This window comes from Benincasa hispida, chromosome 2, assembly GCF_027475165.1.
Source record: "Benincasa hispida cultivar pf3 chromosome 2, pf3_genome.v1.1, whole genome shotgun sequence".
NCBI lineage: Eukaryota > Viridiplantae > Streptophyta > Magnoliopsida > Cucurbitales > Cucurbitaceae > Benincasa > Benincasa hispida.
Window position 1 is genome coordinate 18726542 of NC_143479.1, and position 25628 is coordinate 18752169.

General features: G+C 31.4%; 1 protein-coding gene across 1 annotated transcript; it reads left to right on the forward strand.

The window, feature by feature from the left end:
- Positions 1 to 15481: 15481 nt before the first annotated feature.
- On the forward strand, positions 15482 to 22824 carry LOC120070702 (HAD-superfamily hydrolase, subfamily IG, 5'-nucleotidase). The gene is made up of 13 exons (XM_039022549.2): positions 15482 to 15787; positions 15910 to 16113; positions 16219 to 16355; positions 16444 to 16593; positions 17462 to 17563; positions 18373 to 18537; positions 18705 to 18815; positions 19529 to 19626; positions 20027 to 20150; positions 20254 to 20343; positions 21057 to 21101; positions 21382 to 21702; positions 22483 to 22824. Exons 1-13 carry the CDS (start codon positions 15694 to 15696, stop codon positions 22510 to 22512), a joined length of 1671 nt encoding a protein of 556 aa, XP_038878477.1. The 5' UTR covers positions 15482 to 15693; the 3' UTR covers positions 22513 to 22824.
- The last annotated feature ends 2804 nt before the right edge of the window (positions 22825 to 25628 follow it).

Genomic DNA, 25628 nt, shown 5'->3' on the forward strand with positions numbered 1-25628 from the left:
TGCAAGATGAAATTCACTCCTACCCTACTTAGGGTCAACAGATAGGTTGTTCTCTTAAGTGTTGATGCCTAGTCTTGAACAATAGGGCCCCGCCTTCTCTTGGTAGAAAGGAATATGATTTATAGATGGTATTATAAATCAATTGTTCAATAGAGGGTCAATGGGAGCTCAAGGTGTCAGATGTATTTACAAGGGTAAAATGGTAGACCCAACTGTAAATACGAACGACCTGTGAAGGATCGACTTACTAATTATGGTTGAAATGGACAGAAATACATCTATAATGAGAATAGTGCAATTATCGAGCTATAGTGGTGTGCCTTGATAGTTAACGAATAATAATTAATTCGGTTTAAAGAGTTTAACCAATTAATTACAAATGGTTGGAGCTCATGATCTGTAGATCCATTAGGTCCTTCTACTAGCTCGTAAATTGGATTAATAATTTGAGTATTGTTGGATGAAATTAGGGTTATGATTTTAAAATGTTCAAATTCAATTTATGGTTTTAGATTAATTGTATACGATACAATTAAAACATTTAATTTTATCAAAATTAAATGAAATTCGAGAATCAATTAATATTTAAATTTTGATTTAAATATTAATTATATGAAATTGAATCATATTAGTGGAATTGGTTTTATTAATTATAATTTATTTAAATATAAAGTCATTTTTAACCAATTTGATAAAATTGGATTGAGTGGATTTTTCCAAGTTTTTGGAAAAATCCACTCTGTGATTAAATGGTTAATCACCAAATCCCACTTGAATTTCATTAAATTGGTGTAGCTGGAGATGGTATTTGCATGGAGGTCAGCTCCATGCAATTTTCAGCTTCTAAATTGAAGCTCCATGTTGAGAATTTGAGAGAGATGTTGTGATTTTGAAATAGAAAACTGTTGCTGTGAAAACCTACAAAACCCACTTAAGTTCATCTAAAATTCAGCTCAATTTGAGTGTTTCCACCACACAATCCTCATTGAGATTAGTAGAGAATATCTTGGTGGTGGTCTACTTGAATTCGTAGAGTTTTCTTCAAATGTAAAGTTTACTTCAAACCCTCTATGCATATCACTTGAATAGCATGTTTAAAACTCAAATTAAGAGTAGTTAGAGTACTTATTGATTCTGATTTGTTCTGCTACATGTCATTAAAGGAAATCGAACACGAGGATTTCCATGAGCAGCGAAAGATCATTCCAAATTACAATCATATATGAACTTTACAATTACAGTCATAAACAGAAACATACAGTTATGCATTCATTAAAGAAAATATAATATGATAATACAAGTGATCAAGGAGAAACAATACACACATTTGTAGACTCATCGTCAAGCTCCTTGATCATGAATATATTGGTAGTATAGTGGAAAATGTAAATATACATTGCATATACCATTTTTTTTTTTTTTGCATGTTTACAAATATACTAAAATATGTAAATATACATCAAATATATTGTTTGGGATATAAGACAATATATTATATACAAATTGTATTATTCATGCACTTATCAAATCTATATTGATTTATCAATAGAAAATTCAGATATGTAGTGATATATATATCAAATATATCTCATTTTCTCTTTTAAAGCTTCTCGTCGATTCTTACTTTCATTTATGAAGACAATTTTTTTTTGAATTTTTAGAGATATTTTCCTTACTTGTGTAGGTTGTGAAAAGAAAACTGTTTTAGAAAGTTCAAAATCACAATAAACTTCCCTTACATGTTGAGAGCTAAAAAAAGTAAATTGGACCATATTTTTGTGTAAAATAATAACTCATTTAACTAAAATTGTATAATTAGGTATTTTTATTTAGGTTATATGTATAAAAAGCCCTAATTAAATTTAACAACTTCATTTTTTTCCATTTAATTAGGTTGTTTTCATTATTGTGTAAAATAGTAGCTCATTAGGCTACAATTGAATTTAAGACTGAAATCCTAAGTTATTTCAATTTGAAGTTAGCATGTTACGGTAAAAAATTAATCATTTTCAAATTAGTTAAAGTGACAAGAGTCTATGAAATTATATCTCAAAACCTAGTAAAATCATAATACCAAATTATGAAAACAATAAATTAAATAAAATTATAAATTTAGTTATATATCTATTTCAATATTTTTAAAAGAAAAAGACAAATATTCTTATAAAATTTTTAGTTTATTTTGAACTTAACTATATTAAAGTAAGTAAAATGGCAAGTTTGAACTAATTTAAAACCTAACAATCGATGAAATAAAAGAAAATATTTCATAAACTCAAGATTTATAATTTTACACTTGTCTCGCTTCATAAGTTTGCGCTCCAAACACAGGTTTCTTAAACCAGAGTTCAAAAACTTGTACTCCAAGCACAATTTTCTTAAGCTCGGACTACCTAAACCTAACCTCTAGACTTAACTTAGGTTTAATATTCCAAACCTGTGCACCAAATGTCCGCTCAAGTATTTAGGTGTAAAGGCATGAATGACAATAGTTTGAGCCTAATTTTAATTTATTCAATTTAATTATGTTATGACTGTTATGACTGAACTTTTGGATCACTGATTTGTTAGATTATATATATTTATGGGATAATTTTTTTAAATAACAGTATTGTTGAAAATATTTTTAAATATAGCAAAACGTCATTGTCTATCGGGGATAGGAAGTGATAGAATCACTGTCTATCACAGATAGACATTGACGTTTTATAAATAAGTTGACTTATTTTTCTATATTTGAAAACTACCATTTTTTAATAATTCAACAGATGTGGGGTGAGGATTCAAACCTTCAATTTCAAGAAAATGTATGTATGTGTCTCCATTGTTGAGTATGGATGAATATATCGCCGATATTATTGTTGATATTGACAAAACATCAATAAAATTCAAGGTTTGATAATGATACCAAAGGGGAAAAGTCATTTTTTTCAAGATACTGGGGATCATCGTTGATATCATTGATATTTGTCAAAATTCATTGGTATTTCGATTATATTTTTCTTTTTAACCGTTGATTGCCAAAATATTTGCTATATTTTAAACGATATTTTTCATCTATAACTTCAACGATAATTATAAGTATTTTACCTAATATCTTATTTTTGTTTTTTTTTTTCAACTCTTCTTCTATCCCTACAATAAATATCAACATATATCTTGATTTCTTTTACTTTTAGTAGTTTAAATCACAACAACAATCGAATTTGGACTCCTTAACCCCCCTGTTTGGAACAATTTGGAAGGATTTCAAATATTCAAAATCATTTCTAGCGTTTGGAATGACTAACAAAAATGATTTCCATACTAAAAAAGATTTGAAATCTTGTTTTGATTAAAAAAAAAGAAAACCCTACTAATATAGGTCAAGTTTGACAAGATTTCGAATGAAAATTTCTCTTGTTCCAAATTTGCTGAAATAGGGGAGAGCAAAAGAAAAAACATTGATCATGACAATAGGGCCATGAGGTGGAAGTATTGTGCAAAGCTTGTGAATTGAGGTTACCATAGAGAGCAAAATAAGAGAGGAAGAAAATTGATATACAGGTGTGCCGATGACTGACAAGGGTTGGTGTGGCAGTGTGTGGCGGCCATAGAGAGTGAAAGACAAGAAGGAAATATGGGTGGGTGATCGATATGCTACTGGATGATGATGGGAGAGAGGAGAAATAGAGAAAAATAGAAATTGAAAGAGGTGCAGAGAAAAAAAAAATGGTCAGCTCTAGGATTTATATATAGGTAGAATTTCTACATCCCCATTTTGCTCTTACTTCTATTCAAGTTGAAGTGGTTACATGTGAACTAGTTTATTCTTTCGTGTGTGGGTGTGATCTAGACTTTAAATATGAAACGTCACAATCTAAAGGTGTAGAGACATGTTTGAATAATTAGTCACGTCCTTTTTCCATTGTAACTATTAGAGTCTAAGTGGTATATATTTTTGTATATGGATGTGATGTAGACATAGATGAGAAAAATCACGATATGACGGTTTTGACAAATAGTCACGTCCTTTACCACACTACAGTTATTCGATAAATTGAATATCTCAAGTGTGAGTGTGATTTATAAAATCAATACCTTGCGGTAGAGATATGTTTAAATGGACAATCACCTCTTTTGTCCTTCAAATTTTTATAAATTCATAGTTTGTCTTTTCTCTTTAAATACTTATAACTATTCGAGTCAAACCATGTGAAAAAAATATTTTATATGTTAATTATGTTAAATGTATAAATATTTAGACTTAGACTTTGTGGTTAGGAAGGTTAGAGAGTCTTTAGGGGGTTGGTTAATGTTTCTTATGGTCTATTCTTAGTCCCTTGAAGTTGTATTTATACTCATGCTTCTCAGTACAAATTAACTTGTGAAATACATTTGCAATATGGTATCGGGACCAAATTAGCCAATTTTTACCATTTCCAGCCCTTTGTTCACAAGTCCAAGTCCTCTGTTCACAATCAATAGGTTTCTATTTCTAGATCTACCGGACCTCTATTTCCAAATCCTTCCACCTCCGCCACCCAGATCTACTGCCTCCACCTCACACAACCGCCTCACACAACTCCTTGTTTGTACAACGAGCCAAGTCAGTTTGCCTTATACAAGCTCCGCCACATCCAACAAGCCGACCAAATCCTTCTATCCAGATCCACGGGACCCGTCTCTGTCGCTCAAAGAGGTTTGCGCCCTCTGTTCGCCGGCGTCGCTCGTGCATTCTATTCACTGACGTCACCTTAACTCCCACCAAGCCAGCCCACCGGATCCCTGTTCGCGAATCCCTGTTCGCTGTGCCATATCCCCAACAAGCCAGATCCAAACGACGAACCAAGTCAACCAGCAAATGAAAGCTGATCCAACGTGTCATTCTCATCGAGCCAAGCCGCAAACGAGCTGAGTGATATTCCTAAACCAGTCAAGATACCCGCTGAGAATGATATTAAATTTATTGAACGGATAGAGGATTGGAATAGTAAAAATCATCAAATCATCACTTGGCTCGGTAATACCTCTATACCTGCCATCCATGTTCAGTTGATGCATTTGATGACGCCAAAAGTTTATGGGATTTCCTCTCTACACATTTCAATCTGTTGGATTAACTCATTTTTATCAACTGCACAACACTCTTGTTAGTCTCAGTCAGGAGACTGGCCAATCCGTTAATGAATATCTGGTCATGCTTCAGCCAATTTGGACACAATTAGATCAAGTTAAAATCAGTGATGATCATCTTCGTCTTATTAAGGTTCTTATGGGGCTTCGTCCAGAATATGAATCTATTCGTGCTACTTTGCTACATCACAGTCCTCTTCCCTCACTAGACACAACAATTCAGGAAATCCTATTTGAGGAAAAACGTCTTGGCATTGCTTCTTCCAGGAAATCTGAGGTAGTGCTCGCAAGCAATCATTTACCCGGTACTTCTAGATCTTTCTCTTCTGTAAAAACTGTAAGCTCATTGGGCACAAATTTGTTGACTACCCAAAAGTCGAGTGCAAATATTGCCACAAACGCGGGCATATTCTGGACAGCTGTCTCACACGACCACCTCGACCTCCAGGACATTCTTTGAAAACAAGACACGTTAGTAAGCTTGGTTCTGCCTTTTCTGTTGTTGTCACGTTTCTACTAATTCTTAACTTTCTCCGTCTAATTTTCAGATGAGTGGTTTGCAAAACTTACTTAAATAAGTGATTTCGTCCAATTCCTCTGCACTTGTTGTTTCTTCAGGTAATCAGTGGCTTTTTGATTCTGCATGTTGTAATCATATGACTTCTAATTTTTCCCTTCTAACTACACCCACTCCTGCCAAATCCCTTTCTCCCATCTATATTGCCGACGGTAATTATATGACTATATCCCATGTTGGATCCATTGACACTCCCACACTCCAACTTTCCAATACTAATTGTGTTCCAAACCTAACTTTTAATCTTGCCTCAGTTGGAAAGTTGTGTGATATTGGCTTAACTGTTTCTTTTTCTTCTACAGGGTGTTAGGTTTAGGATTTACAACGGGGCAGACAGTTGGTGCGGGTCGCAAAGTGGGAAGATTGTTTGAGCTCACATCACTTCAACTGTTTGCTCGTTTTCTTTCCGCTCCTATCACTGACTCTGCTATATATCAGTGGCTTCTTCGTCTTCGTCATGTCTCTTCTGAAAAACTTCATCATTTGATTTTTCATAAAAATTTGAATAATGTTTTCAAGTTTATTCCCTTTGATTGTGTGAATTGCAAACTTGCTAAACAACCCGCATTATCATTTTCTCAGTCCAATTCTATATGCGATCAACCTTTTGACTTAATTCACTCTGACATTTGAGGTCCTGCTCTTACTTTTACTATTACTAGATATCGCTATTTTGTCCTGTTTATTGATGGTTACTCTCGGTTCACCTGGATATATCTTCTTAAACATCGTTCTGTATTGCCTCAAATATATATTGATTTTGCTAATATGGTTCACACTCAGTTCTCTTGTACAATCAAAGCTCTTCATATAGATAACGCCTTAGAGTATAATGACTTCAGACTTCTTTCCTTTCTCATTTAGCAAGGCACTCTTGTCCAACGCTCTTATCCCCATACCCCTCAATAGAATGGGAGAGTAGAATGTAAACATCACCACATGCTGGATTCTATTCAGGCCCATCTCCTGTCTACCTGTTGTCCTACCAAATTTTGGGGAGAGGTCACCCTTACTTCTATCTACACAATTAATCGTCTCCCTTCATCTATCCTTCACAATGCTTCTCCGTTTAAACATTTATACGTTACTCCTTCTGATTACTCTAACCTCAAAAGTCTTTGGTTGTGCTTGTTTTGTTCTTCTTTATCCCCATAAACATACCAAATTAGAACCACATGCGCGTCTTTGTTGCTTCCTTGGCTACAGAACCGAGCACAAAGGTTTTCACTATTGGGATCCTCTTTCAAACAGACTGTGCATCTCTCATCATGTCACTTTCTAGGAGCATACAATGTTTTCTAATCTCTCGACCTTTCATGTTTCTCTTTGAAGTCCATCTTTCTTTCTTCCTGATGATTCTGTTGACATTTTTCCTTCATCTGCATCTTCTAGTGATACTGAGCTTAAGCAATCTGTGCTCGTCTCCGTTGATTCCGATCTGTCATTTGTCTCACTTGTGGAGTCTGAACCTACTTCTCCTGTTCGACACTCCACTCAGATAAGGGCACCTCCCACTCATGTTCAAGATTCCTATTTCACTATCAATTCCTTAGTTGAACCTACCTCTTTTCATGAGGCGAATACTAATTCCCTGTGGCAGCAAGCTATGAGTGACGAACTCCAAGCCTTAGATAAGATGCACACATGAGACTATATTTACTTACCTTCTGCTAAGAAGCCTATTAGTTGCAAGTAGGTTTACTAGATCAAGACTCGCTATGATGGTTCTATTGGACGATATAAAGCCCAACTAGTGGCAAAAGGATACTCTCAAGAATATGAGATCGATTATGAAGAAACCTTTGCATCTGGCCCGGATGACATCCGTTCAGACTCTCTTAAACGTTGTTGCAGCCAAATAGTGGCCTCTATTTCAGATGGATGTCAAGAATGTTTTCCTTAATGGGGCTTTATCTGAGGAAGTTAATATGCAACCACCCACAGGTATCTCTCAGCCATCTCAAAAGGTGTGTCTCCTTTGTCGAGCATTGTATAGGTTGAAACAAGTCCCATGGGCCTGGTTTGCAACTTTCAGTTCCACCATTGTTCAACTTGAGTTTACATCAAGTCCTCATGACACGGCACTTTTACGCATCAGACAGACCATGGTATTGTTCTTCTTCTTCTATATGTTGATGATATGATTATCATTGGAAATGAACCTCATGCCATTTCTAATTTGCAATACTACCTTGCGAGTACTTTGAGATGAAGGATTTGGGTTCCCTTAGTTACTTTCTTGGTCTTGAGGTATCAATGAGCTCTGTTGGCTATTCATTGTCTCAAGTGAAGTATGTTTCGGACTTATTGGTGCGTTATGGGATCACTAACTCTACTACAGCCCTGACACTACTCGACCCTAATGTTCGCCTGACTCTATTTGATGGTGTTCCTCTCGAAGATGCCACTCCCTACTGTCAATTTGTTGGTAGCTTGATTTATCTAACAGTGACTCGTCCTGACATTGCATATGCTGTTCACATTGTAAGTCAGTTCATAGCTGCCTTTCGAACCATTCATTTTACTGTTGTTCTCTGTATTCTTCGCTATGTCAAGGGGACTCTAGGACATGACCTTCAATTTTCATCTCAGTCATTTCTGGTCTTATCCGACTACTGTGACACTGATTGGGCTAGTGATCTTATTGACCAATGTTCTACTTCAAGTTATTGTTTCTATCTTGGAGACTCTCTTATTTCTTGGCGAAGTAAGAAACAGAGTGTTGTCGCTCGCTCTAGTACAAAGTCTGTATATCGTGCTTTGGCTAATGCTATGTCAGAGTTATTGTGACTTCACTGGTTTCTTATTGATATGTTAGTTCCTCAGCTATTTTCCACTGTCCTTCATTATGACAATCATAGTGCCATCTAGATTGCTGACAATGATGTTTTTCATGAGTGCACTAAGTGTTAAGAATGACTGTCGTTTTGTTCAACATCATCTTCAGAGTAAGACTCGTCTTTTACGAGTTGTTTCTACTACTAAGCAACCTTCTGATATTTTCACCAAAGGCTTGTCCTCTGGGTGCTTCCTTCCGCTGCTTAACAAATTCAAGTTGATTTCAGCCTTACCACCTTGAGTTTGAGGGAGCGTGTTAAATGTATAAATATTTAGATTTAGTCTTTGTGGTTAGGAAGGTCAGGGGTTGGTTGATGTTTTCTAAGGTCTATTCTTAGCCCCTTGTAGTTGTATTTATACTCATACTTCTCTGTATAAATTAACTTGTGAAATATGTTTGCAATAAATTAAGATCGTGTAAAACTTTTTTCTCTTTGTACTATAATAAAGTATAAATTTTTCACATGCATATCGAATGTGTTATTGACTGTATGATAAAACATGTGGGAAAAATAAACATGGGAAAAAGAGATGGAAGTATTGTTCTTTTTAATAACTACAGGAGTGTAGCTACAAAAACAATTGTTTTTTTTTTCTTTTAGTTTTTTCCAAACATCTTCAACAATTTTATTTTTTAAAAACTGATTTTAATTCATTAAAATTCAAATGGAAGATTTTCATTTCATTTTCATCCTTTAAAATTGAGACATTCAAAATCACTTTCTTCAAATTTTAAAAGGCAAAGGAATGTCATTGCAAGTTTTGATTAACTTGATTTATTTTGATTAAATGGTGGTATCTTTCATTGGATGTAGTTGATATTTTTAATGAATATCTCCTATGATTACTAATATATTTTTATTCGAATTTACAAGGGCAAAATAGTAAAATGTCATACTTTTACTTTAAAGGAAATGAAAGAAAGGAGACTAATATATTTTTATTATAAATTTTCTTGAAGATATTTTATTGTGGCCATTACTTGTAAGTGCAATACGTATTTATTGTGACAATTTAGCAGTTTCTATGAGAACTAAAAATAATGTCTACAACAAGTCAAGACATATTAGATACAGACATAATTTGGTAAGGCAATTGCTCTCTAATGGAAAAAATTTCATTGATTATATGAAATCAAAAGAGAATATTGCAGATCTATTGATGAAATGATCGTCAAAAGAGCAGGTCACATATTTATCTTGTTTTTGTTTCCTTCTATCCATGCTATCAACATATATCTTGATTTGTTTCACTTTTAAAAGTTTACATAATAATTACAGTCAAAATTCTACAACCCCTTAAATGAAGCATAAACAATAGCGCATCTAGACTTTCATATTACGAGATATAAGTTCATATAATATTAGAAGTTTAGTTCATAATCTTCTAAATTTGTATCCATGTTTAGTTCCTTAACTTAAAAAAATGTTTAATTTTATGTCTAATATATTTCTAAAAGTTTAATCCTTTGTCTAATAAATTTATCAAATGCAAGCTTGGAATTTAAATGTTCAATTAGGCACAAAATTAAAATTGATGTCTAATAAATTGTTAGGAGTGAATTTAGAAATAGGTCAAAGACCCACCAAGAAAGATAAATTCAATATAATGTGGACTTGAGATCAAATAAGTCATCAAATAAGTCAAAGTAATCCATATCAAATTCTAAGTTATGTAAAATAAGAAAATATCCATCACATCCTAATTATGAGAGGAAAAAGTAAAACTTTCACTCTTTCTAAAAATGTATTATTATAACTCCATATGAACTATCTTGAGCTTTGACTCCATCTTGATATCACTTGAATTTAATTTAGGATTAAAACTTTTGATTTCTTCTTCATTTTAGAGATTTTCATCTTTAACTTTTGCATCAGAGTCCTATTTCTTTGTTTTGTAGATCTCCTTTTTCTAAATTACAAATTTATCATTGTTGTTATGTGAAGGTATGTGCATTTTTTGTTGGATGTTTATAGTGAAAGAAAGTGAAACTTTAATAAATATTTGAAAGAAAAAAATAGATTTAATTGTGTAGATTAAATCTATTGTTGGAAACTTTCAAGTTGGATTAAAACTTCAAATTAAGATGATGTTTCATGACAAATTTAATATGTATGAAAATTAAATTTGTAATTTATTCAATTTGAATGAGTTATATTTGATTTTGATCAAGTAACAACTTAGTTGAGTTAAGTTTGACAAACAATGTTTCAATTTTTTTATTTATTTGATTTTATTTTGTATTTTTGAAGAGTTACAAAGGGTCTGTTTAATAACATTCCCGTTTTCTATTTTCTGTTTTTTGTTTCCTGTTTCTTGTTTCTTGTTTTCTCTTTTTTTTGAGAACAAGAAACAGAAATATGTTTGATAATTATTCTTGTTTCGTGTTTCTTAAAATAAAAAAATAAAAAAACAAGAACATAATCTTGTTTGATAACTATTTATTATTTCTTGTATTTTTTCCCTTACATTTTTTTCCATATTTTATAGTTTAAATATAATCTAATTATCAAATACACATAAGTCCAAATGTAAAATCAATAACAACAATAGAATTGCTTCTATCATTTATATGTTGCTAAAATTTGATTTACAATATTATTTCTCATTCAAGTCATTTGTTTTATATTTTAATTGACGTAGACTCAAATCTAACTCAATTATATTATTATATAAATGTCGTTGTTGTAATAGTATTAAAATGGACCTAAATGAATATCTTAGTAAACAAAATTTATATATTATAAAATTATAACTGGTTTTGTATGTAATAAAAATAAAAAAATATGTAAAAATGCATATTGTAAAATTTAAAATTTAAATTAAATTTTTTTATATATATATGTATTGAAAATGAAAAATATTTTAAATGACAAAACTGCTAAAAATATTTACAAATAATAGCAAAATATCATAGATACTAGTCCATCACGGTCTATTATACATAGACAGTGAAATTTTACTATATTTGTAATATTTTGGTCAATTTTTCTATATTTGAAAACAACCCTATTGAAAATTTGATATTTGAAAATGAAAATAATAAAGAAATCTAAATATTTGAAAATTCAAAATTCAAAATTAAGTTGGCTATATTTGCAAAAATTTTGGTTCGTTCCTAGATTTGAAAACAACCCTATTGAAAAATTAAAATTCAAAATTCAAAATAATATATATTTCTAAATATTTGAAAATTTAAAATTTAAAATTAAATTGAGTATATTAGTAAATATTTTACTTCATTTTTCTATATTTGAAAACAACCCTATTGAAAATTTAAAATTTAAAAATCTAAATAATATATAAATCTAAATATTTAAAAGTTCAAAATTCAAAATTAAATTAATATATAGATATAAAAAATAATAAAGAAAATAAATATAAACAAAAGAAAAAATAACTATAAAAGATATATAGAGAAAAGGGAAATATAAAAGAAATAAAGAAAAATAAAATAAAATAATCTCACTAGAGATTTTATCTTATGTCCATGAAGCTAATGAGTCTTTTGGGCATGCTTCTTCACCAATCAATCAAGTCTGCATTCGTTATATTTTAGAAACAATTTTAAATAAATATAAACCATAGTTATAGTTTCTCAAAATTTGTCCTATTTTTATGAACGTTTCTCAAATTTTAATAATAAGAAATAAAAATAGTTATCAAATATGTCAATTTCGTAAAAATGAGAAACATAAACAGGAAATAGAAAATGAGAATGTTATTAAACGAGATTTAAGTTGCTAGCTTATAAATAGCAACTTATTTTTTTATTTGTAGCATCTCATTCTAAATTGATAAGTTCTCTTACTTCTTTCTCTCTCTCTCTTTTGTTATTGCATTGAGTAGAGAGCAAGTATGAGTTCTACCAGATCCAAGTAGTTTGACGTTGCAGTTTTACTAGAGTTAAATGTTGTATCATGTTGAGACGATTGTTGTAGTCTGTTTGCAACCCGTGTCGAGCAAATAATTGTCTTCAAGATAACGTTTATCAGAAGAATGCCTCAATTACGTTTTGAATCTCAAAAGGTTTTTAGGCATTTTCAAGTATTTGATTATTTTCATATCTAAGCCCTGTTACAACGTCACTTACGTTTGGGTTTGAATATTATACATTGAGTGTACTGTTTCTAATTGAGGTGTAATCCGTTTACTAACGTATACAGTTCTTATATAGCATTTCTCCCAACATTTTTTTTCCCATTTTGGAATCAACAAAAATAATTGTTTTTAAAATTTTTAATGTGTTGAAGATGTTAGATTCAAAATTAAAAGTTTATTTAAACATTTTTAAATAACTTGTTAGACACAAAATTAAAATTTTTAAAGTTTATTAGGAACAAAAATTAAAAAATTTAGGGACTGATTTTGTAGTTTAACATTCATATTATTAAAAATTATAAATATATTGATATATAATATCTAAATTAAGTAATGAAAAATTTTCACATATAAAAAATATGTCAATCTGTCTAAAAAAATAACCAAAAAAAAAAAAAACTATAGTTCTATCAATATTTATCACATAGTATTAATGTCAACTTCTATCAGTTTCTATCAAAGAATATTATATTTTATTATTTTGTATAAATAATTTTTTTTATTTTTCTATTTTTAAAAATCTCTTAAAGTAATATTAATTACAAAATTATAATAACGTGCAGAAAGGAAGAGGCTAAGAGATACCAATGAACCAAATATGTGTAATGTGAATATCTTACCAAAATATATCTATAATATATATTCAAAACCAATCATTTGAGGGGCACATCCCTCATGATCTAACATGAATATCTCAAGATATGGAAATTGGGATTCGAATGGATAAGGGATATACACACCCTTGTTTGGTACAAGTTTGCTTTAAATATTAGAATAAACTATTCTCATGCATTCTTTTTACCCATACATAATATTCACAGTATGAGTTTTCTTATGCACACCCTCTTCTATTTTAATACATGAATTTATTCTTTTATTTTATATTATTAAAATTAATTAGTTTATGAATATTAAATTTATAACTTAGAAAATATATTAAATTTTAAATTATAATATTTGAATTTAGCTACTCCATATTCATAAATAAATAAATTATATCATATTTATATAAATTCACACATTGATACATCTATGTAATCAAGTAACTTTAATTGTAAATTACTTATTTTACCAATACTTATAATTAATAATTCAATTAATATTATTATTTGATAGTTAAGTAACTAATTTTACTCAAAACATTGAACTGAATTTATTGTTTATCAATTAATCTATAAAAAATTTATAGAGATGTCCATGATTAATTTTTTAAACTAAATACAAAGTTAATTTGTTACCGTAAAATTATGATTACATTCTCATCTACAATCAAATACAGTTATCATTGATTCCGAGCAATTTTATTTCCAAACATATTTAATTCTTGTGTATCTTTAAAACCTTAAACTAAACGACCCCTTAATTATTTAAACTATGCTCGAGTATGTATTATATATATAGACACGCACATATATGTATACATATATATTTAATGTTGCCAGGTGGTTTTACTAATTAAAAACGCTTTGTAAAATCTCCACAATCAAATAAATTTTAAAGGTAGATAAAATGATAGTTTTAATGTCCTTGGATGGAAGGTTTAACCATTGTTCAAAATTTTGGTCGAAATCTCGAAATTTCAATATTTCAATAGGAAAAGTTTTATCCTCCCCCAAAATTTAGAAATTTCTTGAAATTTCGAAATTTCCAATATCGAAATTCCAAAATTTCGAGATTTTTTCTTTTTTCTTTCTTCTATTTTCCTTTTTTGGCAATTAGCTATTTCAAGGCAATTGCAAGAAAACTTTTTTTTTTTTGTTTTTTTCCCTTTTACCCTATAAAATATTTATTTTCAAGAAACCACATATTTTCTATTGAACTCTCAAATATTCTTTTAATTTTCTTTCAAGCTCTATCTATTTATAAAGTTTTCTTTTTCTTCTTTATTTTCTAATATATTGTGTTATGTTTAATGTTATGCTTTTTATATCCCCTTATGATTAATGTTATGATTTTTCTATTTTTATTATTTTATGTTATATTAGTTTAATGCTATGATTTTTCATTTTTGTATCAACTCCATTTTATAATAAATAATCTATAATTATTTTATATGCAAATATTTCATGTCCTTTAATTTTGTAATTAATTTTCAATAAAGTTTCTCGAAATTTCTATCGATATCGATATTTCCTTCAATATTTCCATAAACTTAGAACTTTCGTATTTTTAGCGACATCAATATTTCAAACCTTGGGTTTGACTAATATTGTTAAAAAATGCTTATATAACAAGTGTTTCATTTTAACAAAAATTTATATTTACTTATTTTGTTTTTTTTCATATTAAAATGTTTTACTCTAATTTCCAAAATTATCTTTCTTCAAAACTATTTTTCGAAGTCGTAAATCAAGAGGGAAAAAAAAAAGAAAATTAAAGTAGATCATTCGTTTTTAACCATACGTGTATGGTAGAATCTTCTCTCCAACTTGGAGTTTGATTATACAATCACTACGTTAGTATTATTATAAAAATTACAATAATAGATATCCATGTTTGTTTATTGAACATATGACATATCCTCATTTTTCAAAGGTCATGTGTCTCAATATGTATTATCAGTGTCCATACAATCAAGTTTTACTTATCAAATTACGACATTTGGTGGGTTTTGGAATATGTACATTGAGCAAAATCCAATAAAATTGGAGAAAGTGAAGAAATCCATCATTATATTTTATTTACTTATTTTATATATTTATATAATATATTTAATTTATTTTAATATTATATTTTAGTGATATCCATATTCTGCTGGAATTAACAGTGAGCATTAAAATTTTGATAGGTATTTTTGTAAAATAATTGTTTTCGTTAAAAAAAAGTGGGAGATCGGTTACAAACGGCGGCATTCGATAGTTCAATTTGGCGGCTATTTACATCAATTGGCCCTACCAGTTGTTTCACGGAGTTTTTCTCGGCTTTCTCCATTCTCAATTCTCCGCTCGCCGGTTAGCTTCAATAAAATTTCTTCCACAGCGGAGGCCTCCGCTCAAGCAACACGAAGCAGATTCGAATATTTGGATTTCTTATGCTGCGCTGAGGCCAACCAACCTACTCACATGGCCTCTTTTCACAAGTTTCGTACACTTCGTTTTTCCGTCAACACATTTTCCCAGCTGCATTCAACCAACTTTGGCTCTGGAGCTCCACAAGGTATGTCTTCTTTCTTCCTTCCGATTTGTATCCATTTCTCCCTTAATCTGTAGCTGTTTCGCGAAATGTAGTGGAGAGATAGACCGATTACCATTTCGTTTGAGCATTATTTGTTCTTTTAGGGTTTAGCAGAGGTTTTAGAACCCATACCGCACTTTCATCTCTCGAACAAAAATCCTTGAAATTAGAGGATGACACCATGGGAGCAGAGGCGGAATGCGACTGTGAAGAAGTCCAAAAGATCCGTCAGGAATTTGACGCTGCTAAACTTAGCTTCCTCAAGATTCCCGAGGCGCTCAGGGCAATGCCAAAGTCGAATCCTGAAGGTTTTTTCTTGTTTTTTATTTTTATTTTTTTTTCTCTCGCTGCTACTGACATTTAAATTTTATATCCTCATGATTCTTGATTAATTTTCTGTTTTCATTCTCTAGGCATCTATGTGAATAAAAACCTGAGCTTAGACAACATTCAGGTGTATGGTTTTGACTACGATTACACTCTCGCGCATTACTCGGCTAATTTACAGAGCTTGATTTATGATCTTGCCAAAGAACATTTGGTTAATGAGGTTAGTCTCTGTGTCTATTTGCATTTCTTGTATATCTTGCAACAACAGTTTTTTTTCTTATTGCTTATAGTTCATTCCATTCTTTCAGTTAAGATATCCTGAATCTTGCATGAAGTTCAAGTATGATCCTACCTTTCCCATTAGAGGCCTTTACTATGATAAACTCAAAGGTTGCCTCTTGAAGTTAGATTTCTTCGGTTCTATTGAGCCAGATGGTTGCTACTTTGGTCGTCGGAAGGTAAGTATTGGTATTGCCAAGATATTAATCTAAATTTGTCGATCCTTCTAACAGAAATTCCAATATATACCTTGTGGATATTATTGTTCGTGCTGGATCTTTGGCATACCCTTAAGTTCTACGGGGAAGGTTGAACTGGATGCATGTTATTACTTGCAATCTGAGCTGTTAGTAAACAGTGGCATAAATTCGTTTGGAGAAGATTTGTTAACAAGGAGAATATTTAAACACTAATGACTTGAAGGGAGAAGATTTCCCTTGGCGGAATATATAAACTTTAAATATTGCAAATGTGGAGGGGTGCGTGGGGAGTGCTATTACAAGAATCATGCCACAAGAATGAAATGAAAAGTACAAAGATAAGGAAGAATAGATCAGAAAGAACATTCCCATTGTATTAGTATGGTTTAGGCTGAACCATGCCCATTCTTTCAGAAAGTGATTTCTGATCCATCCAGTTTATGAATCAAATTAGTGGGCAACAATCCATTTCTTGTTTCGTTAATTTATGTTGTCTTTTTAAATATATTTTTACTTCTTTCATTGAAACTTTTGTCATTTAAATCAAGATAATTCATAGAACAGGAATCTTTTTGCCACTTGCATGCTTAATTATTTAGTTAACTATATAAACTGAGATTGGCATGATACTAGCTGGACATCAAATGACAAGTTCCAGAGACAATAGTTGGAGCCCCTTACTATAGGGTTGCTCCCTTTTATGGGCTTTATTATTATTATTATGTTTTTTCGAGATTCCCATGTATTCTTTTATTTTTTTCTCAATGAAAGTTGGTCTTTTATCAAAAGGTTCTAGAGACAGTAGTCACTCTATACTAGTTTTTTACTTTTCAATCACACAATACAGCTGAGCCTAAACGAAATCAAAGAGACATATGGCACACGGCATATTGGGCGTGACCAAGCTCGCGGGCTTGTTGGCCTGATGGATTTCTTTTGCTTCAGTGAGGTTTGTCAGCTTCCCCTGCCCCATTCCAGTTCTATGTTATGTCATTCATGAACTTAACAAGTGAGAAGTATACTGGTGAAGAAATAAAGGGTAATGAATGTTATCTCTTGGTTTGCCATAGAAAAAAGTATAACATAAATTGTCTTGAATGACCAGATAAACTTTAGTTGTTAGACATTTAAGATCTGAATGAGCTAAAGATTGCATACTCGAGAGTAAATTCCATGTCGAACCTTTTCTTGTATAACTTATCATCCAATTTAGCGGATGGCATAAATCCTCTAAAGCTAAGGTGATTTGGAGTCTCACTTTCTATTACATGTTCTTGGATTCTTCCTTACTGTTTCTTTGACTGGCTCGGTAGTTATTTCTTTCTATTTCCTCTATAATTGATCTGCTCTTTAGTTAGCCAGATTAAAATGGTGTTCCTTATCTAAATATTTGTAGGTTTCTCTGTGCATGATAATTTGTTTTGGAAAGCTTCATCCTCCCAATTTAGTTTATTTTCTTTTTACTTTATTTCCATTCCCTTCGGGTGCTTGTATCTCTTGAATATTTTGTTACTTTTTTCTTTACTTCCATTAAAGCTCGTTTCTTGTTTAAAAAAACTTATTGATCTACTCTCAAAGGAGAGCTTTTTTTTTTTTTTTTTTTTTTTTTTCCCTCCCCCTTATAATAATTTTACATCTCATTTGGCGATTGTACACAAATTTGTTGTCTTGCTTAGTTTTTTTAGTTTTTCTTGACAATATTTCTCGTCTCCTGTGTAGTCATGTTCTATATAATTTTTTTTCCTTCATGATTAATAGGCATGCCTTATTGCGGATATTGTGCAACATTTTGTTGATGCAAAGCTGGAATTTGATGCTTGCTACATCTATCAAGATGTGAACCGTGCAATTCAGTATGTTCATCGAAGTGGCCTGGCCCATAAAGAAATAATAGCCGACCCACATGCCTACCTAGTCAACAATGTTAGTCCGATTGGATTTGAATCTAGTTTTTATTCCCATTGTTAATTTTGACTTCTCGATCGATTCTAGTTGAATGGAAAATATTTTCAAGCATCTGTTTCGATTGCGTACTCCAATCTTGTTTCTAAGAGTTCTTTTTTCTTAAGTGTGATGACTGAACATTACAGGGGCGATTATTGCGCTTACTCACGATGTTGAAGGAGAAGGGGAAGAAACTTTTTTTACTGACCAACTCCCCATATTACTTTGTGGATGGTGGAATGCGTTATATGTTGGAGGTAAACTAACTTTTTAGTACTTCATGTGTCGTATGTAGGGACTTTCAACTTCCAAACAGCCTATATTATATGATGGTAATCTGATACTGGAAGAGAAACCACGAAAAATTTGTTTTTGGCTTTGCGAATATTGGAAGAAAGCAAAGGCTTACTATGCATTCAGGAGCTTTAGTTTTCCCTCAACATTATTATTTTTTTTAAAAAAATACTCCTATTTATATACCACCTCTAGAACCCACTTTGTCTGCCAATGGACAAGCTCGTGATAATGTATTCAAATTATTCAGTACTTGTTGGGTCTTTGATTCAAGGGTGCCAGGATAATTAGTTTAGTATCTAACTGGAAATATACTCGTTTGAAAATTTAATGATCAGTTTAGAATTGGTAAAAAAGTAATTGTTTCTGGAAATTTTGATTAGGCTGGATTAGGAGGGTTTTTAAGGAGGGAAATAGGGTTGGGAGGAGTTTTTTGAAATAGTCTGGATGATTGGCTTAATTGCTACTAAAGGGTCTAGATTATTGCATGTTAATCTACCGTCTTCTTATAGGGTTTGGGAGGAGAATCTACTTTCAATGGGTCTAGTTAGAGAATCTTCTTTGGGCGTTTACTATTTCAATGAAGTTTCAGTTTCTAAAAGTTAATGGTGATATTTTATTTTATTTAGTTTGCTAATAATCATCTTGCGCTTAAAATGTTTTGGTTTGTTATCAGGCTTCTATGGGTTACAAGGATTCTTGGAGAGAAATCTTTGATGTTGTGATAGCTAAGGCTAATAAGCCAGAATTTTACACATCTGAGCATCCATTTCGGTTAGTACAATTCGTTCTATTACAAAGTTCTTGCACATGTAAAGTGAACAATAGAAAATACATTTCATTTTTATAACCAATCTATATTATCCTGAATGTAAAATGTCTTCAAGACTGAATAAATATTTCCTGCCATGTTCGTGTGTTTATGCATGTTATTGATGAAAACCTAAGATAAAAATGTATCAAATGGAAATACTTTAAGCTTTATTGATAATATGATTGCAATTCCGTACTATCACTGAACTCTCTCAGCGACAACGTAGACAATTATTACTATATTTTCTTGTTCTTCTGTCTATTGCATACAGAGTTTTACTCTCCTATATTTCCAAAGAGAAATGGAAGATATGGTACTGACTGTTTTCATTCTACTTATTCTATAAAACATCGATATTAGTTGTTATGACACGGAAAAAGACACTTTGACTTTTACAAAGGTGGATGCATTCCTTCCAAATAAAATTTATTACCATGGTTGCCTGAAGTCTTTCCTTCAGATTACCAAGTGGAATGGTCCTGAGGTAACTGATAAAAAGCAATACCAATGGTTTTCTTTTGTTATGTGGATGACATTGCTCTCACATGCTGTGTCTGAGCATTTTTTCATTTGTTTTTTTGGACTAGGTTATATACTTTGGGGACCATCTTTTTAGCGATCTGAGAGGCCCTTCAAAAGCTGGTTGGCGCACTGCCGCAATCATCTATGAATTGGAAGTATGTTTTGTTTTTGTTTGTTTGTTTGTTTTTTTTTTTTTTTTTTTGTAGAGCAACCGGGGGAGTGGAAGTGCAACCAGAGGTGTGGATTTTGAGCATTTGACCTTTTGGTCGTAAAAGACATTTCCTGCTAATTTCTATGATTGTCTCTATTGGTTAAAATATAAGTTTATGTGAAATTTTAATATTTGATCTCAAAGGAGAAGTGGATGTCTTAACTGCTAATTTATGCTCACTGACTGATTAGACATTTTTTAAATTTCATGAATCTACGAGACACAAAATTGAAAATTCAAAAGTTTATTAGATTTTTTAAAGTTGAGGGATTTGTTAAAACAATATTTATAGTTTATACACTTATTAGACACTTTTTAAAATTCATTTTAAAGTTGAGGGATTTGTTAAAACAATATTTATAGTTTATACACTTATTAGACACTTTTTAAAATTCAAGTACTTATTAGACACTTGTTTAAATTTAGGTATTTATTAACACAACATTAAACTTAAAAAATTTATTCAACTATTAGATACATTTTAAAACTCGTAGACTATTATTCACTACTTGGGAAGTTTTGGGACTAAACTTGATGCCCATGTACAACCAGTTAGCTTACTGAACTTGGTTATCCACAATTTTTTTTTCCAACCATAAGGTATTATTGGGATTCATTTATCACACCTTTTCTGATTTTTTTTTGTTTATATTGCAGAATGAAATACGTATACAAAATGAGGATTCTTACCGTTTTGAACAGGTATGATTCACTTCAATTACATCGATTTTTGGCTGTGGTACATGTACATCGTTATGCAACGATTTTTCTGCAGTGTCGGCAGTTTACGTTAAAAATTCATGTTGTGTATTAAATCTACAAGCTTCTTAGTTATCTTATGTTGATGACCATTTCAAGCTTTGTCATGTATTCTGTTCTTGGAAGTTTTTTCATCTCAAACAAGTTATTGACGTTTTAATCCCTTTTTTTGTTCTTTTTTCACGCTTAAAACTTTTTCTATTTTCTTCATTTCATATGCCAGGCAAAATTCCATATAGTCCAAGAACTTCTGGGTAAATTGCATGCCATCGTGGGGAATAGCCGGAGAAGTGATGTGTATAAATCTCTGTTGAAAGAACTGAGTGAGGAGAGGCAGAATGCACGAGATAGAATGAAGAAAATGTTTAATAGCTCATTTGGTGCGACCTTTCTCACGGATACTGGTCAAGAATCTGCCTTCGCGTATCACATCCATCAATATGCAGATGTTTATACTAGCAAAGCAGATAATTTTTTATACCATCCACCTGAGGCATGGCTTCACGTACCCTTTGATATCAAGATCATGCCACATCATGTGAAGGTAATTACACCTTTTCTTGAAACGTGTGCACCTTTTCACTTTCAACTCTCACTGATCATGCCACATCATAGGAGTGTTTGGGACGTGGGTTGGTTATTATAGTTGGTGCTAATAATCTATATTTGGGTTGTAGGCTATTTTAATTTAGGTAAAATGTATTAAACACCGTAACAAAGAGGGAAAAAAAGGATGAATAGAAAATAGTAAACATTGTAGTACAGAGAGATTTGGATTTGAAATAGTAATATTGTAGTTACTTATGGGTTTGTTTGGATTGACTAAAAAAAATGTTTTTCAGAAAATATATTTTTATTTAAACTCTTTTTATAAAGACGGTTTAAAATACATTTTGAGAGTATTTCAAAATTTATTTTGAGTAGTTGTCAAATAATTCAATATTTTCTAGAATCATTTATTTTTAAAATTAAACACTTGAAAAGTTAAACCAAACACACCCTATATGTTATCATAGTTGGAAATATCAACTATTACAACTAGAGTTCCAAACTTGGAGTGGGATAAGATAATAGCCCATTCCATTCACTTGAAGGTAGGGCCTCAAACACTCCCATAAGCTGCAAGGAAATTAGCACAGTCAATTTACAATATGGCCTTTTTTGGAGGGAGGCAAGATTGATTTCACTGCGAATCTATCTTCTGTTCTTTATTGATATATATTCGTTTGTACTGGAGGTAGTCAACTGACTTCATCTCCATAGTTGAAAACTTCACTTTCAAATTTCAAACTTTACATAATTGCAAACCAATGGCTTCATGCAGGTCCCCTCAGGTCTTTTCAGAAACCAATAGCTGGTTAGGCCGTGCCTAAGAAAGAACATGCCAAGCGCAATAAAAATTTCCCGCAATTAGACATAGTATGAGTAGCCACAGTAGATGCGCAAGTACTGAACTTTATCGATGGTTCATTTTAGTTCATTCTTTTATTGACACTTTCAGGCTGCCCCCACCAAGGCGGCTGGACACTGCTATACATTTACAATCATTTGATTCTTGACGAAAGTCGCCATCTCCATTCTTTGGGTTCTATTATGTAATAAATAAACTGCTAGCCACATTCTTTTCAGCTTTCATTTTCTAATGCCCCATAGTTATTTTCCTCTACGGACCCTTTTTTAGTTTTAATTTTAATTTTTATTCTTTCTAATGGTTTTTTTCTTTAATTTTTTGTTTAGCATAAAAACACAGTAATTTACCACCATGTCTAATTTTCTACAGGTGAATTGATCATGTTCGATTTCTATTACTATCCCAAGGTTTGAATAAGGACTGGTTGCAAATGAAATTTAAACTCAAAATAATAGAATATGTAGTTCAAGGATAAAATAATTACATATATAAAACAAAAAATGGTAAAAGATAAAAAAAGATCCACGTACAACCACGTTGCTTTCCGGTTTTGCTATCACTGATAACTTTCAATTTGAGAAGTGTGCTATTAGTGATTATCATCGATAGTTGCTATCAGTGGTAGCTTTTCGATTTGAGAAGTGTGCTATCGGTTGTTATCATTGATAGTTGTTATCAGTGAATATCCTACAGAGAAAAGAAATACTCTCGTTGATGACTCGAATGGAAGAACGACAATTCCTTTGGGATGATTTCATGAACACCACCAATTGGAAACCTCCTTAATATCTGAGAATTTTGGTATTGATTTGTGGGAGCTAATCTCAAAATTGGAGAAATGAAAAAGAAAATTTTGAAAAGAAAGTTTTCATAGAACCCTTCTGTAAAAACCTTTTTAAAGAAAAAAACATTTGCTTTCTTTATGAAGGAAGAATGAATTTCACAGCAGAAGTGGGGATCGTTTCCAATTTTTAATTTTACACATAATTGAAATTTACATAAGAAAATCATGCATTAACGTAGTTTTACAACTGAAGGAACTGTGAAATTCCATTGCGGAAGTAGAGATCGATCCCAATTTTAATTTTCCCAGAATGAAATTTTACAGAACCTTTATGCATTATCACATAAAATTATACAACATGCATGAGAGAGAAAAAGAAATTAGGGTTAGGATTTCAAGAAACTTATCCTTGTAGATACCGAAACCTTCACGAACTTCTCTCTCCAAAAGGATCACGAACAATAAACCACGAACGATAAAACCAAGGGACACCACCATAATAATTACTTTTGTATTCACTTGGGATGAGATTTTTTTAGGAGGTGTGAGCTTTGAGATTTTTGGAAGAGAATGAAAGATTTTAGGAAGAGAGACAATTTTCTTTTTCTGTGTGTACTTATGAGAAAACAGAGAGATCCCTTTGAATTCAGTAAAATCTTCTGTAAAGAAGATGAAGACCGTACACAAAAAACAACCACCACCAGCACGATTAAAATTGAGAGAAAATAGGGAGAGGGAGTTACAACTCCCTCCCAAATTAATTTAAAAAACAAAATAATTTAGCAAATATATATATATATATATAATAACCACCTTATCATATAATATATATTAAACTATATGTTATATCAAATATAATACATAACCTATAGTTTTAATATTGTATGAAATACAATATAACCTATAGTTTTATTTCTCTCAATAATGCATGATATTTAATATAAATCATATTTATATTAAATTCAATTATATGAATCTCATCCATATAATTGGTATTTGAATCATATCCAAATATTTATATTCTCTAAATATATATATATATTTAATAATGTAATAAATACATTATATTAATTATATCACACCTAATTAATTTAAGTTAATTACATCACATATAATCAATTTCCTCAAATTTGAACAATTCGAATTAATCCAAAATTAATTTTCAATAATCCCTGTTGAGCTACAAAGGGGACCTTATGGACCCGTAGATTGAAGTTCCAATGGTATTTGAATAATTAATTAAAATCCTTTAATTAAATTATTCAACATCCATTAACTGTTGATCGCTCTACTAAAGACCAACAACTGCACTCTTCGCACTATAGATATATTTCTATGTCCATTGGATATAACCAAAGTGAGACGATCCTTAACAAAATGCTCGTAAGAACATCTTGACCAAAATTACCGTTTTGTCCTTATAAACATCTAACTTCTTAAGTACCACTAACCCCTCTAATGAACAATAAGTTATACTCCAACTATGATCAAACCCCTCTCGAGCCAAGAGAGGGTGTGGTGCCACATTGTTCAAGCCCTAGAATCAGCCCTTAAGGGAGCAATCTATCTATTTACCTAGACATGAGGGAATGAGTGAATTTCGTCATGTGTAGCTGTGTTCCCAACTCCTCAATTAGACGAATCCCCAAATGGTAGGCTTATTGAGTGGGCGATTTGCCCACTCTCACTAATACAAATCAAAAGACCGCAGGCAGAAGTTCACAACTCACTCAAGATTTAGGTTATGTCACCTATGGTCATCCTGGTGAAATGTAAGTCTCTATTATTGACGATGTTATTTAATGAGACTAGTTATTTTGTAGTCCGGTCTTATACAAGCTTCTTTGCATAGAACACCCTCGCTCATATGTCTCTACATGAATGATCAAGACTAGATCATTTGTAGCACTTTACAACAATTGTAACATCTACAAAGTGAGTTGTATTAGTAGTGTCCCCAGGATAAGGTATCCATCCTTATCCATCTACTATAGACCATTTAAGTTATCACTTAAACATGATCCATTATATGTCTCTACATACATATTTAAGCTACAGATGATAACATTGGATGTTAGATTATTGGTTTGTTGGTTAATGCTACTAAATTTCGAATAAAACATCTCATATTTTAATAAATAAAAAAATGTTTGTACATTACAATTACAAACTACACGACCCACGAAATTTAGGGCATCAACCCAAAATCTCTCACTTTTCCTAAAACTAGTGGGGTGTACAATATAAAAGTCACACTAATAAAAAAGTATGCATA

Excerpts from the sequence above, each read along its gene's own strand:
- LOC120070702 (XM_039022549.2), top strand. The coding sequence starts at position 15,694 with ATGGCCTCTTTTCACAAGTTTCGTACACTTCGTTTTTCCGTCAACACA. Across the intron at positions 18,816-19,528 it reads GAATGCGTTATATGTTGGAG|GCTTCTATGGGTTACAAGGA; the intron begins GTAAACTAACTT and ends GTTTGTTATCAG. Across the intron at positions 20,151-20,253 it reads CCAAGTGGAATGGTCCTGAG|GTTATATACTTTGGGGACCA; the intron begins GTAACTGATAAA and ends TTTTTGGACTAG.